This window comes from Penicillium longicatenatum, assembly GCF_028827895.1.
Source record: "Penicillium longicatenatum strain IBT 33135 chromosome Unknown contig_2_segment0_segment0, whole genome shotgun sequence".
Lineage (NCBI taxonomy): Eukaryota > Fungi > Ascomycota > Eurotiomycetes > Eurotiales > Aspergillaceae > Penicillium > Penicillium longicatenatum.
In genome coordinates this window covers 574,154-587,437 of record NW_026643120.1, presented here as the reverse complement: position 1 = coordinate 587,437, position 13,284 = coordinate 574,154, and the positions used below count along the sequence as shown (strand labels likewise).

The 13,284-nt window shown below is 48.0% G+C and overlaps 5 protein-coding genes across 5 annotated transcripts; 3 read left to right on the top strand and 2 right to left on the bottom strand.

The window, feature by feature from the left end:
• Window positions 1–112: 112 nt before the first annotated feature.
• Window positions 113–1,573, top strand: N7484_002742 (putative CUE domain protein; the record flags this gene model as incomplete). The annotated part of the gene is made up of 1 exon (XM_057113162.1): window positions 113–1,573. One exon carries the CDS (start codon window positions 113–115, stop codon window positions 1,571–1,573), a length of 1,461 nt encoding a protein of 486 aa, XP_056973302.1.
• A 552-nt stretch (window positions 1,574–2,125) lies between these two features.
• Window positions 2,126–4,157, top strand: N7484_002741 (GMC family oxidoreductase; the record flags this gene model as incomplete). Its single annotated transcript, XM_057113161.1, has 6 exons — window positions 2,126–2,169; window positions 2,236–2,355; window positions 2,405–2,621; window positions 2,680–3,216; window positions 3,266–3,869; window positions 3,925–4,157. The coding sequence occupies 6 exons, from the start codon at window positions 2,126–2,128 to the stop codon at window positions 4,155–4,157; spliced, it is 1,755 nt and encodes a 584-aa protein (XP_056973301.1).
• Window positions 4,158–4,422: 265 nt separating this feature from the next.
• N7484_002740 (uncharacterized protein) lies at window positions 4,423–6,205 on the bottom strand (the record flags this gene model as incomplete). Its single annotated transcript, XM_057113160.1, has 3 exons — window positions 4,423–5,401; window positions 5,457–5,842; window positions 5,864–6,205. The coding sequence occupies 3 exons, from the start codon at window positions 6,203–6,205 to the stop codon at window positions 4,423–4,425; spliced, it is 1,707 nt and encodes a 568-aa protein (XP_056973300.1).
• A 416-nt stretch (window positions 6,206–6,621) lies between these two features.
• On the bottom strand, window positions 6,622–7,785 carry N7484_002739 (putative ubiquitin-conjugating enzyme; the record flags this gene model as incomplete). The annotated part of the gene is made up of 4 exons (XM_057113159.1): window positions 6,622–6,708; window positions 6,758–7,512; window positions 7,575–7,669; window positions 7,724–7,785. The coding sequence occupies 4 exons, from the start codon at window positions 7,783–7,785 to the stop codon at window positions 6,622–6,624; spliced, it is 999 nt and encodes a 332-aa protein (XP_056973299.1).
• Window positions 7,786–10,684: 2,899 nt separating this feature from the next.
• On the top strand, window positions 10,685–12,142 carry N7484_002738 (acyl-CoA desaturase; the record flags this gene model as incomplete). Its single annotated transcript, XM_057113158.1, has 4 exons — window positions 10,685–10,941; window positions 11,016–11,436; window positions 11,488–11,574; window positions 11,627–12,142. Coding segments are annotated over 4 exons (1,281 nt in total), but the record flags the coding sequence as incomplete, so codon positions are not given.
• Window positions 12,143–13,284: the final 1,142 nt, after the last annotated feature.

Genomic DNA, 13,284 nt, shown 5'->3' with positions numbered 1-13,284 from the left:
TGATGGTAAGCACCTTATCGTTAGCTTATCCACCATTCTTCTAAGTTCTGTCTAACACTGATTCACTTTGTAAGATTGCAGAACAGGGCATGGGGCTGGGAATTTAGATTAGATGGAAGCATTTATCTCCAGGAAAAAGCCAAGGCTCTCGGAGTCAAAGCAGAGAAGCGCGAGTCATGCTCCCGAGACTTTCAACACGGACAGTGAAGAAACGACCGATGTCAAGTTAGCCATTCTGATATCGCTCCACCCAGAGGTGACACAAGATGATCTACTTGATATACTAGTCTCCTGTGACGGATCTGTTGAAGACGCCTCATCCTTGTTGCTATCAAAAAGCTCCACAGGAAGCGTGACACCAAGAAAACGAGTGGCTCCTGGCTCATCTCTTGGGGTTCAAACGTCTTTGTCCTCCCATGTTCTAACGAAATCCAAAGATGGATCCCTTACGCTTATGAACGAGGTCAAACCTTTAGCTACTCAAAAAGGAAAGACTCTACATTTATATGCTCCCGAGGATGTCGCAGCCAATACACCTTGCACGATCATCCACAATTTTCTTCCCAAAGACGAAGCCAATGCGCTTCTGACAGAGCTCCTAGAAGAGTCAGAGCACTTTTCCAGAGACGAATTTCAACTGTTTAGCCGCACAGTGCAAAGCCCCCACACAGCATGCATCTATGTCTCCACGCCGGAAGAGTACAAACAGCAAACTTCAGAGTATACGTACGGCGGCACGTATCGGTCAAACGTGCGGCAAGCAACGCCAAAGTTACGTTCAGTCTCGCGGAAAGTACAGCGCATCGTGAACGAAGAAATTCAGAATCGTATTCGAGATGTATACCCGGACGGAAAGAAATTGAAATACCAGTGTCCGAAGCAGTGGAGACCAAACGCAGCATTTGTGAACTGCTACGACGGACCTACTGAGAGTGTGGGGTATCACTCTGATGAGTTGACATATCTCGGACCACGCCCGGTAATAGGTAGTCTGAGTTTGGGCGTGGAACGCGAATTCCGTGTTCGCCGGATCGTCGCCCAGGACGAAGATGGGGAAGGTGGAGCTACAGTGGCGAATGGCGATCCCGACCAAAACGCTAGCTCGCCTTCAAAAAAAGCAAAATCCTCCAAGGCCTCCACTGCGCGTGCAGATGCTCAAGGGCAAATCTCTATCCACCTCCCACACAACTCACTTCTGATAATGCATGCTGAGATGCAAGAGGAGTGGAAGCATGCCATAGCTCCTGCTCAAACTATCTCTCCACATCCCATCGCAGGCAACCGTCGCATCAATGTCACTTATCGCTGGTATCGTGATATTCTTCATCCTCGATATACGCCGCGGTGTCAATGTGGAACACATGCAATTCTACGATGCTCACAGCGCAAGCAAGAAAGCCGTGGGAGGTATATGTGGATGTGTTACGCGGGAACCACGCCTGGGAAACAAGGTTGCACATTCTTCCAGTGGGCGGAATTCGATGATGACGGCGATCCAGTGTGGGATCATAAGCAGCACCGAGATGCAGCACCGGTCTTGGCAAATTTTTCGACGTCACAGTCATCACAATAGCATGCACCTAGTCACTAGTTTGAATAAAAGCGGGAACAAATTAGCAAGCCCCCTCCCATGGTGATCCCGTATTGTTACACCGCAAGAGAAACTCAGGAGTTCATAGAGAAAGCCTCCCTCGCTGATTCCCCAGACCCCGGACCCCAGAGACAAAGACCCAAAATCGAGAAAATCGCGGATCTTTCCATGATAAAACCAGAGTTAACTGTGATTTGATTGGTGAGCATGAGAGATAGAGTTGGGCGGTACGTGCGGGGTATGTATTGGATCCAATTATCAATACCGATCATTCCGCCCCCCAGTGTCTCAACGTTCATCGCAGTCTACACCAAACCCAATGAAAGCTGTTCAAACCTCGGTTGGGTTACGCTGGGGCAATCTTCGCATGCAGATGGGCGGAATTGACCGCCGCATCCTGAGCTCCGCCAAGGGGCTTCTGGAGAGGCGCCTGGTTATCAAAGTCTCACAAATGTTTTAAAAAGCGAGGATCGTCAAGTATTTTGTCGCTGAGATCCAAACTTTTTTCCATCCCTTTCCTACGCTTTATCCATCATGGCGGCTCCGAACGAGAGTACTTATGACTATATCGTCTGCGGGTGAGCATGCTCCTGTCGACAGACGTACCTACCAATAGGAGACGAATCCCAATTAACGTGATGCAGTGGTGGCACATCCGGATGTGTCGTCGCGGCTCGTCTCGCCGAGAATCCAGAGATTTCGATCCTACTCATCGAGGCTGGTCAACATAATAAGGATTTGGAGAATGTACACATGACAGGAGGGTGAGTGGTTGCTAGGTCCCCGAATATGTTTGTCGCTAACAGCGATCAGATGGTCGAACAATTTCGACTCCGAGACGGACTGGAATTTTGTGACTCCGCCCATGAAGGGCGTGGATAACCGTCAGGTGAAGTTGAGTCGTGGTCGATTCCTCGGTGGATGCAGTGGCTGCAATGGAACTCTTTGCATCCGTGGTGCCAAGCAGGATTACGATGACTGGGGTTTGGATGGGTGGAGTGGAGAGGACTTCTTCAAGTACATGAGAAAGGTAAAGGATACCTATACCTTGCCTTATATGATACGAGCAGAGGCTGACTATGTTACAGGCAGAAACATTCCACCCCAAACCGTGGCACAAGGCTGATACTGAGAGCCACGGTTACTCCGGACCTCTCCACACAGAACCTCACGACCTAGCTCCCATTTCTGAGCTACTACTCCAGTCATTGGAATCGCAAGGAATGCCCCTGCATCATGACATGTTCAGCACCGGCGATGTTGCCCAAGGATGTGGCCATGTTCCTCGTACAGTGTACAAAGGGATCCGAACAACAGGCGCCGATTTCGTGACGAAGAAAAACCACCGCAACAATATAACAATCACGACCGATACAACCGTCGACAAAGTGATTTTCAAGCAGCAAGGCGGACAGACTCGCGCGTCAGGCGTTGTCACCAAGGCGAACGATGGTACAATGAAGACATTCTTCGCTAGAAAGGAAATCATTATTTCCGGAGGCGCATACTGCAGCCCTGCCATTCTTCTTCGCTCGGGTATCGGCCCTAAGGAAGAATTAGAAAAGCACCGCATCCCAATCACATTAAACTTACCCGGAGTCGGAAAGAACCTCATGGACCACCTAGTGAGTATTCAAAATTCAAAGCAAAACCTTACCAAACTAACCCATTCAGATTGTCTTCATGTTCTACGAAACCGAAAAGGCAGGGCTTACAAATGACTACGCCGTATACCACAATGATAATTTCGAACACACCTACAAGCTTTGGAAAGAAAAGAAATCAGGCTTCCTTTCTACATTTCCCTTCGGTATCTTCGCCTTCGCCAGAATAGACGAGCGACTCAAGGACGAACCACTATGGAAAAACGCACCCCGCCTCCCAGGCCGCGATCCAATGGGTCTAGCTCCTAACCAGCCAAACATAGAATTCTTCACGACAGAGTGCTATGGTGGACCAAAGCAGTATGATCAATTCCCAGGTAACAACCAGCATGCATTCTCGATGATAGCGGAATTATTTGCGCCGAAATCACGAGGCTCTGTTACGCTTACGTCGGCTGATCCGTTGGAGAACCCTGTTGTTGATTGTAACTATCTGGATGATCCGTTGGATATGTTGGTACTTAGTGAGGCTTGTCGATTTGGCAATGAGGTCGTTATGAAGGGGGCTGGAACAAAGAATATTGTCAAGGGATCTTGGCCTCCGAATTTGAAGCATCATACCTATACGACCAGGGAAGATTGGGTTCCATACGTCAAGAAGCATGCTACGACTTGTAAGTTTTGCTGATTGGTTTTGTTTTTGAAATGTAGATGCTGATTGTTCGATAGGTTATCATGCTGCAGGCACGTGTGCGATGGGGAGAGATGATAACCCCATGGCTGTTCTGGATGAGAAATTGCAGGTTAGAGGTGTGACTGGACTCCGTGTGGCTGACTGTAGTGTTATGCCGACTTTGCACGGAGGTCATGCCCAGATGCCGGCTTATGGAATTGGTGAGAAGTGTGCGGATCTCATTAAGGAGACTTGGCGCCAGGCAGGAAATGTCTACCCTCGGATTTGATGTGGCTACTGCTAGAAAGACCAATAGTTTTACTAGATACACGAAATTTGTTGCTGCCGCATGATCAAGACTAGTAGGCCTACTGATCCTAGCCGTTCTGGCTTAATAAACTCCAGGGAATTGAACAATCCATCTTTCAAAGCAACTATTTCGTAACTAAACGAACCAGCCGAATATATATTGGCGCACCAGAAAGCAGATTGATAATAATGTTACGACCGGCGAATAACAAAGAAACAACATGACAAAGGTTCAGGTCATCCGACTAGGAGTTCATGCTAAAACTATAGTCACTGTCTTGTGCACTGCTTGTCATGCTCACTTTCACACCATTCCGAGGTGCGCCCAAACTAATATCCTTTCGTCTAATAACGGTAAGATGAGTGTCCACATGTACCATACAAGGCGCAGGAAGCAAGGAATGCTGGTACTCTACATGTGCAGTGAGGAGAGGCTGTGTGATCTCATCGGACGAGAAGTCCTGTAGTAGATGATTGATTTGACTCATCATTTCGTTGATCAAGGGGTGTTGCTGCGAAGATGCGGTTTGTGCAATTTGGGACGATTGTCTAAATGCAGCGGGTACACGAACCTGGACTGGAATATTCCACGTCTCTCCGGGTCGGAGAGAAATCAGCGTGACATTCTCGAAGACTGATTGAATTTGGCATCCACGTGCAGGGACAATTGATATCTTCAAATCAGCAATAGACCCAGGGCGTATTCCAGTGCGAAGTTGCCGAATAACCCGAGAAATCCTTCGAATAAAATGGGTTTCTCTGGGGCCCGTGTCAGAAGCCCCTACCATGTATGATATATGCCAGCCAGAGGGACAAAGGTTGTTGTCTAGTGGTAGGCATGCGTGGGGTGTGATAGTATGGAAGCCGATTGCTTGGTCAATCCAAGGAACCAGAAGATGCTCCGGTGGCGTTGCAGAGACAAAGAACAAATGACGAAATGCTCTGCGAGGCGAATGTGAGAATATACTGGACGCTCGTTGGATGACATTTCCAAGATCAGAGCAGATTTCGTTATTGATAAGTTGGCGCCGTGAAAAAGTGTTCAGTGCAGATCGGATGGCTTCAATCGAGTGAAATCCAAGTGGAAGTAATGTCTGGAAACCTTGGTTGGCCCTTCCATTAACACAGGCCAATGCGATCCTGTCATGATTGTGTGTCAGGTGAGAGGCGAGAACAAATGAACCAAGAGTAATTTGTGTTAGGAGATCGACGGAAGGCTGACACCTATCAAGTCATCTCATTAGTTTCAAGTCGAAGTTGACAGTGTTGGAAAGCTCACAGAGTATCAAGGAGAATGACTATGTCCAGCGGAGCAATACTCGAGATTCCCGGGAAGGGTGTAGCACTGATATCGGCCGATAAATATACCGTAGTCCATAAAGATGTAGCGTCCTTGCCAATATAGGTGGTGTTTGCCTTTGCTCTCACATTGACAAATACAATGGGAAGATCCATGGGGTGTAGAAAGTTCGAAGTGCCTTCCATCCCGGAGTTCGACAGAAACCGATGAGGCTCCGAGGCCGCGGGCTCCGACTCGGCATAGGAACTCACAGTTTCGGACGGTCGAGATAGCTGCGATGAGTCCCAAGAACCAGAGCTCCAACGTACAAGCAGTCGAGGATACTGCGCCCAGTGTCTCTGTACTTTGGCCACGGGTCTAGGAGTCTATGAACTCAATTAGCAAACCAAGGGAACATCTGACGAAAGCGACGAGAAATCAGTCACATTGTCCACAAACGGATTTTCCATCAAGTAGCATTCAGGGTTGTTTGCGTTTCGTCGCGGATTTGGTTCATTTTGGCGGGGTTTTAAAATTTCAATCCGGTAGAGACTATCGCTGAGGGAAGGTGTTCTAGTTGACGATGTCGGTCTCCAGGACTCATCGCCCACGCTTGCTGTGAGTGATGAACATCGGCGGGGGATTTCTGGGTAAGAAGAGGACGAGCCCGTACTGTGGCTTCGCGAGACACTGCACCTTTTGACCGTAAGTGGATCCGGAATCTCCCCGGTCGTGAATCCTCTAGACATGCTCGAGACTAGAGACGGGCGGTTCGTACTCAAGTGCTCCGTCAGAGATATCAGTCTCTCGATTGCCCACAGAGCTTTCCAGGTCAGATCGAAGTCTCTTTTGTTTCCTCCGACGATCTCGGCAACGACACCACTGTGGGAGCCACGAAGGTCGGGTAAATCTGTACTCCGAGCAAGCAAGGATCAAGGCCACGGCGCAAAAGAGGATGACGATAGGGACAAGAACCAATGCAATAAGCAACGCAGAGCTCTTAAAATCAAGTGATAAAATATTGGTCATCTTGGATGAATGTGAGCAAATGTAAGGATTAAAGACACAGGAGTTCGTTGATGTTCGCCGTCGGTATATCCATATTCGGCAGGAATGATGCAACTGCAAAAGGAACTAGAATTGGGTATATTGAAGCAAGCACGAATCATTGCTCTGTATGTACATTCACCACCGACTCCATTTTCTCCTTGACTGAGCTCATTGTAGCGTCGTCCAACCGCGAAAACCGTATCTGTGTATGATTAGCGCCTGGGCGACAATGTAAACAGGATCATACTTACCATCTCATCCCCACCGCCACGGGTAGCGCCCCCAAATAACATGGGATCAGAATGACTAGCCTCGATCTCATCATGCACCCGCCGAGCCCAGATTCCATCCCAATGCCAATCTCCAGGTTGCCGAGCCTGCGGACTTCCCTTCTTCCAATCTCTAGAACTATCAGCTCCCCGACGGTGTGCTTTCCATGCATGCCATGCTCCTGGGTTTCCTGCGACCTCGACGGGTAACGAGTCAAGGACAGATTCATCATCGAATGTCGAGCGAATATAATCCAGAAGTTCCGCCACGGGGACTGTCTTTCTTGCTTCCGCAAATTGAAGCCCGGAGGGGACCTGGGCAATGCGAGGACTGTCGGTGCTGTCCGCAACTTCTTCGGTTTCTGTCGCTTCAGGGGCGCCAGAAACATCACGGCCTGTTGGTGAGGCACCTGGCTTGGTATTTTCCCTTGCCATATTGCCTGTGATTTCCCCGCTCGCGTTCCTTGATGACGGCCCAGATGCAAGTTCACTCCGCTTGGCCCTGCCGAACCAGTGGGGAAATCCATGTCGAAGGCTAAATCCGCCCGGGGGTAACCTTTCCTCATCTGTCGCGCTGACCGGGTCATCACTCGCTGAGCTAGTACTGAATGTGTATGTAGTCAAGGGAACTATCAACGGATGGAAGACATCTGTTGCAAAGGTCACAAGAGGTGGCAGATCCGGATATATGTCTGGAAAGCGGATTTGGAAGCGAAGGATAGCGGAGGCGTAGGGTCCTGGCAAGGCAGAGCCTAGTATTAGCTGCGGGTGGAAGAAGCATCTTGCAACCTGTACTTACCGGAACGAACAAAAATGACCCCAGTCCACAAAGTTGGATCGCCAGGCGCAAGGCTCACATAGACCCCTGGTGGTGCGGCATGTCGCAAACTTGAGCTGCAGAGGTGGGTCAATTACAGTTCCTTTTGACAGAATACAACGAAAACTCACAACTCCAGGTGCAGTTGCTGCTTTCTGACAGATGGGATACAAGGTAACCTGGTGGTTGACATGGTAAAGCACAGGTTTATGGGTTGGAGCTGGAGAGTGACGGAGATCCCGCGGAGTTCAACACAACACGTCGCTTATCGCCTTATCGCCTATCTCCACACCAACTTACATGGAACAACAGTCAAGGTCTGTTGTAAGTCCTCAGGAAGCAATATCCCGAACTATAATATTCAAGGTATTACTTGCTGGTTTCTTCTCATTCCACTTATAAAATCCAGAGCTTCAAACTGAATGATTAATGCTGGGAGACATCCCGGAAGTGCGAGTTTTATTTCAAATATTGACGGTGACAACAGTGGGATGAAGTAGTTCGTGATATACATCCATGGATATCTAGCATGTGTATTGGTGAGTTGAATTCAAGTCTAACGTCTATCAATCTGCAACGCTAATCTATCAAGTTCGAAGCCTTGTCGCAATATACCCATGTGCATCATTCCCTCGCCAACTCCTTCATATATTCCACCAGCAATGCCCTCTACCCACCAGCTCGCAAGATTGGCCACTGCTACACCAACACGACCTTGGTTAAACCTGCAGACTGCAGAGCCAATATCGACGCTTTTCTTCCCCAACCCATCCGCCGCGTCTAATGTCGTCGTAACAATTCGTTGCGTGATGTGGTGCGATCGCTCGTACTCATAAACATTTTGCAGCAGCAACTTGAAATAAGGCAAAAGAAAGCGGACCAAAAGAAATATCTGAACAATTATGGATGCAAGAAGTCTATGAAGGTATGATCGGGTTGGAGGGATTGTCGTTGGAGACATGCGGGCTTCCAATTGCGTTGCGTACGGTTGCGAGGATGTCACAATTGATGACTTGACATTCTCCGGGAGACGATATTGAATCATGGCCGTTTCTTCCGTCGTAAGATCCGATGGAAGTGCATCTAGAAGATACATCAGAGCATTGATGTATAGCGACCGTGTCAGACGGCCATCTGCCTGAGGTTGTTGAGCTTCGTACCCTGCATTACGCAGGAGATTATACGCTAAGAGACATCAGTGACTCGAAACCTAAAATTTGCCTCGGCTTCATCAAGGTCTCACCAGGAACCACCCTGTTCCACCGCAAGCCAGACTCCGTCTCATACTTGGCAGGTGATACTCCCTCCTCGGACGGAGGCGTATCGGACCCCGCAGATCTAGAGACAAAAGAATCTAGACTATCGCTACCGGTTGACGGTCTTTGCGCCTCCAACAGAGCTAGCTCGGGTGACTGGCCATGGAAAGACAGCTGTGGCTCGGATAAAGATGTCAGTCCGTGCTGCAGATCCCCGCTCGATTGGTTTTCGGCGTCAGCCCTGTGAGACAAATAGAGCCTAGGGAGCCGACGCCGAATAGTGGCTGCGATGGGCGATAGAACCGAGAACCGTGTGTATTCCATGGGCGCTTGGACAAGGCTGCTTGTCGAGTGGCGAGCGTGGAGGCGTTGTTAATGTAGGATTTGCATAAGGGAAGAAAGGACTTTTCTTTTTCGCTGGGGTAGTTTGACAGATAACGGCTCACCTGCACCATGCAGATTTCACCATTTTGTGCATGCGGCGATTTCACATGCTAGCGTCCTCGTGTCTGATATGCTGATAAGAGCGGTCTGTGCGGCTTCTAGATCGTGCCCCACTTGATCTTGAATGAGATGTTAAAGTATTAAGCTTGTGTTTATTTAACCTTGTTCAAATCTGGTTCCAAAGTAGCTTTCCTTGGAAAGGCGAGGGCAAAGACGTGGTAGATTTCGGGCGGTATTTGACCTCGGTAGGTACTAGTTGGTTGTAAGTTGTATGAAAATCTAATAAAACTTGGAATCTAGGAAGAAAGTACTTTTTAAGCCATTCAAATAGGTAAAAGCAGACAATGGCGGTATTTAAATAGGTTAATAAACGTTTCAAAGATTCAACTCGGCTCATCCGCATTTCAATGAAGCCCCGGGGGTATGGTCTGAATTCATGGATCTTGCGCCTAAGGGATTAGGCACGTCAAGTCCATACTGCGCCCATTGGATATACATTTGAGCGGATAGAAACAAGGAATGCGCTAGGCAATCATTTCATAAACGTTTTCTCAAGCTTATTCTCAGCCTGGTAGGCTGCCAGTGCCCGGGCGAAAAGAATGTGCGCCCTGTAGCGTGCGTGGATAGTTTTGCTTTAGTGTATGATGGCCATTGTGAAGGAATAACCAAAAAGCAGCCGAATAGGCTACGAGAAAAATACATTTCGCCTTGAACAAAAGGATATCTGCAATATTTTTGAGATCTAGGATCTAACAGCTTCTCTACTGCGAAACTTTGCAAGCTACCTGCCGATGTAATACAGGCGAAACGCAAACTTGACAATGAGTATGAATGTTTTAAAGGAAGATAATCTCAGTCCAAATCCTGTGAAATGTGAGGCGAGGCTTTGGTTACAAACCCGTGTAAAGTCTCTCGATGATCCCACCATTTCGAAGTTGGGGGCCCGAGATCTTGGTACGTGAGAACACCAATTGGCTCATGGTCAACAAAAACAGTTCTAACCCACATTTACTCAATACAAAGTGAGTCATTCATGAAAAACTCTGGTGTCTGAAAAAGCAAAGACCCTTAAGGCCGGAGCCAACTGTTGTACCTTGGAAAGGTTGAGCGAAACATGGATCAGCATCCTCCAAGGCTCATCCCCAACGATTCAACAAATATCGTAAGGCAAGTGATGAGACCACGCAACGTATCATTTACACATGCGACCGAGGATCAGAGCATTTTCTAGAATGCAATGATGGATTACATGTTGAATTTATATAGTGAACGTGTTTTCTTTTTCATAAGAAAATTTCTTGTCATGCTTCATCTCTCTTCAAGGCTTGCCTTGCCACTAAATTAACCCCAATAAACCGAAAAAGGAAAGTTTGAACGGCAAAATTGAGAAGGCATATCGCAAATATGAAGCCTGATTCTCAAAGGCTCCATATCACTGAGCAGCCTCTCACTCTGAGCAACTGGCATCACCATGTCAACTGGATCAATACCAGTCTGATCCTCATCGTGCCACTCTTCGGCTGTGTCGCTGCATTTTTCACAGAGTTGCGTCTTGCCACGGCTACCTGGGCAATTCTTTATTATGTCTGGACAGGTCTTGGAATCACTGCAGGATATCATCGTCTTTGGGCTCATCGTTCATATGAAGCGTAAGCTCTCTCCATTGTCATTTGCACAAATTTCCACAATAAGACACTGACCTTTTGATTGTTCTTCATGTTAGAAGCGTCCCCCTGAGAATATTCCTTGCCTGTGTTGGGGGTGGTGCTGTCCAGGGCTCTATCCGTTGGTGGAGCAGCAAGCACCGCGCACATCATAGATGGACTGATACCGTCAAAGATCCATATAGCGTTCGAAAAGGCGTGTGGTACTCCCACTTCATGTGGATGGTGATGAAGCAGAACCCCAAGGACCGGGGCCGGACAGATATCTCAGATTTGAACCAGGATCCGATCGTGGTCTGGCAGCATAAGCACTATGGCATGTTCATACTCGCTTTCGGGGTGTTATTCCCTATGGCTGTGGCTGGCCTAGGCTGGGGCGACTGGAAGGGTGGTCTAGTATATGCAGGCATCTTGAGATTCCTTTTTGTTCAACAGGCGACATTTTGTGTCAACTCCTTGGCTCATTGGCTGGGTGAACAGGTTCGTTTTGGTCTCCACTCGTCGGTTGTCACTCTGCTCACAACAATTTAGCCATTTGATGACCGGAACTCACCGCGCGACCATGTTGTTACTGCACTGGTCACTTTGGGTGAAGGGTATCACAACTTTCACCACGAGGTAAGAAATTAAAGTTGGTAAGCGCGATAAGCTTCTTTGCTGACTGGTGTAGTTTCCCTCGGACTACCGCAACGCCATTGAATGGTGGCAATATGACCCAACCAAGTGGTCAATATGGATGTGGAAGCAGCTTGGTCTGGCTTCCAATCTCAAACAATTCCGTGCAAATGAGATTGAAAAAGGCCGTGTCCAGCAACTGCAGAAGAAAGTCGATCAAAAGCGAGCCAAGTTAGACTGGGGCGTGCCTCTTGAACAACTGCCTGTTATTTCCTGGGATGATTTTTTGGATGCTGCCCGGGACGGAAAATCTCTCACTGTTATTGCTGGTGTTGTCCACGACGTAGCCAGCTTCGTCAATGAACACCCTGGCGGCAAGACACTGATCAGTTCGGCGATCGGAAAGGACGCGACGGCTTTGTTCAATGGTGGAGTGTACAATCACTCCAATGCGGCGCATAACCTTCTTTCCACAATGAGAGTTGGTGTGATCCGTGGAGGTGGTGAGGTCGAAATTTGGCGACAGAGAAATGGTGACAAGCAGGCCACCCTAGGTTCTCCACTTGCCTAACTACGAGAGACATACGAGAATTGATAGGCCGCGGGTTGTGCAAGACCGATCACCTTATTTTAATTATGGTATCAATGAAAAAAACATACCTTTTCATGACGCATTCACGTTGAATCATTGATAGAGTCATTGGTATTCTGAAAATGACTTTGTCCGAGGTTTCAATCTAAGCCCCCGGAAGTCTTTCATGAACTCAAGCCATGCCTTGAATCATGGTTGACTGAGGGTCAGATGTATTTAATGGAATAAATCCTATTGGGCGGATCCAAAATGTAAATCGCGTCTTTATTTCAATGAAAATTCGGAACATCGTTTGTAGCCAAGATTGGTGAAACGTTAGAACCTTCTACTAACGATGCCATCTTTGCCATGGTCAAAATAGACGACCTTTTTTGTTTTTAGATAATCAACGGGTCTCTCAGTTTTTGGCAGCCGCATTCCGGTCGAAGTCGGATCGGGTCACGAAAATTCTGCTCGGAACGATGAAGAATTTTCGAGTCTTGGCATCGAAGTATACAGTGTCGTATTAAGACTAGAATTTGCCATTGATGAACTAGTATTTAGCCTCGTCTCCAGGGCTTATTATGAAGGATCTGATTCGACGACTCATTACGGGGTCACATGGGCACCTGCCTATATCTAGTCCAATATTGATGTTGCTGACATTGTGAGTTGTTGGATATTAATTACGCCACGACAAGGGTCCGAAATGTCTGATATTGGGACTCAATTTAAAGAACTAAATGGAAAAGTTTGGCGTCGTAGAATGCACTAGATTCGATCTAGAAGTTGATTCTCGAAGATAACGCGCCCTCAGCCTCCGATATCGCGGGGGGGGATGAATCATTCTTGCCTAGTTGGGAACGCCCTTGTGCCCCGCTTTGGAGTACACTAACCCCAAATAGGCTTGGCGTTGACATGCGAAGGGCGTGCAGATGCGTCTTCCTGGTCTCACGCGGACCTTCTCTCTCACTCCGGTCTCATCTATCCCGCAAGTCGAACCGATGACGTTTGGTTCTTCTAGCTTCTTCAATCTGATCGGCTTGACCGATTCTTACTTTTTCTAGGCGGCTAAGAAAGGCCTGCCTCGGCCGAAGCGACCACTGACAATCGATTATGTGTTGATTGCTTATCGGTATGGC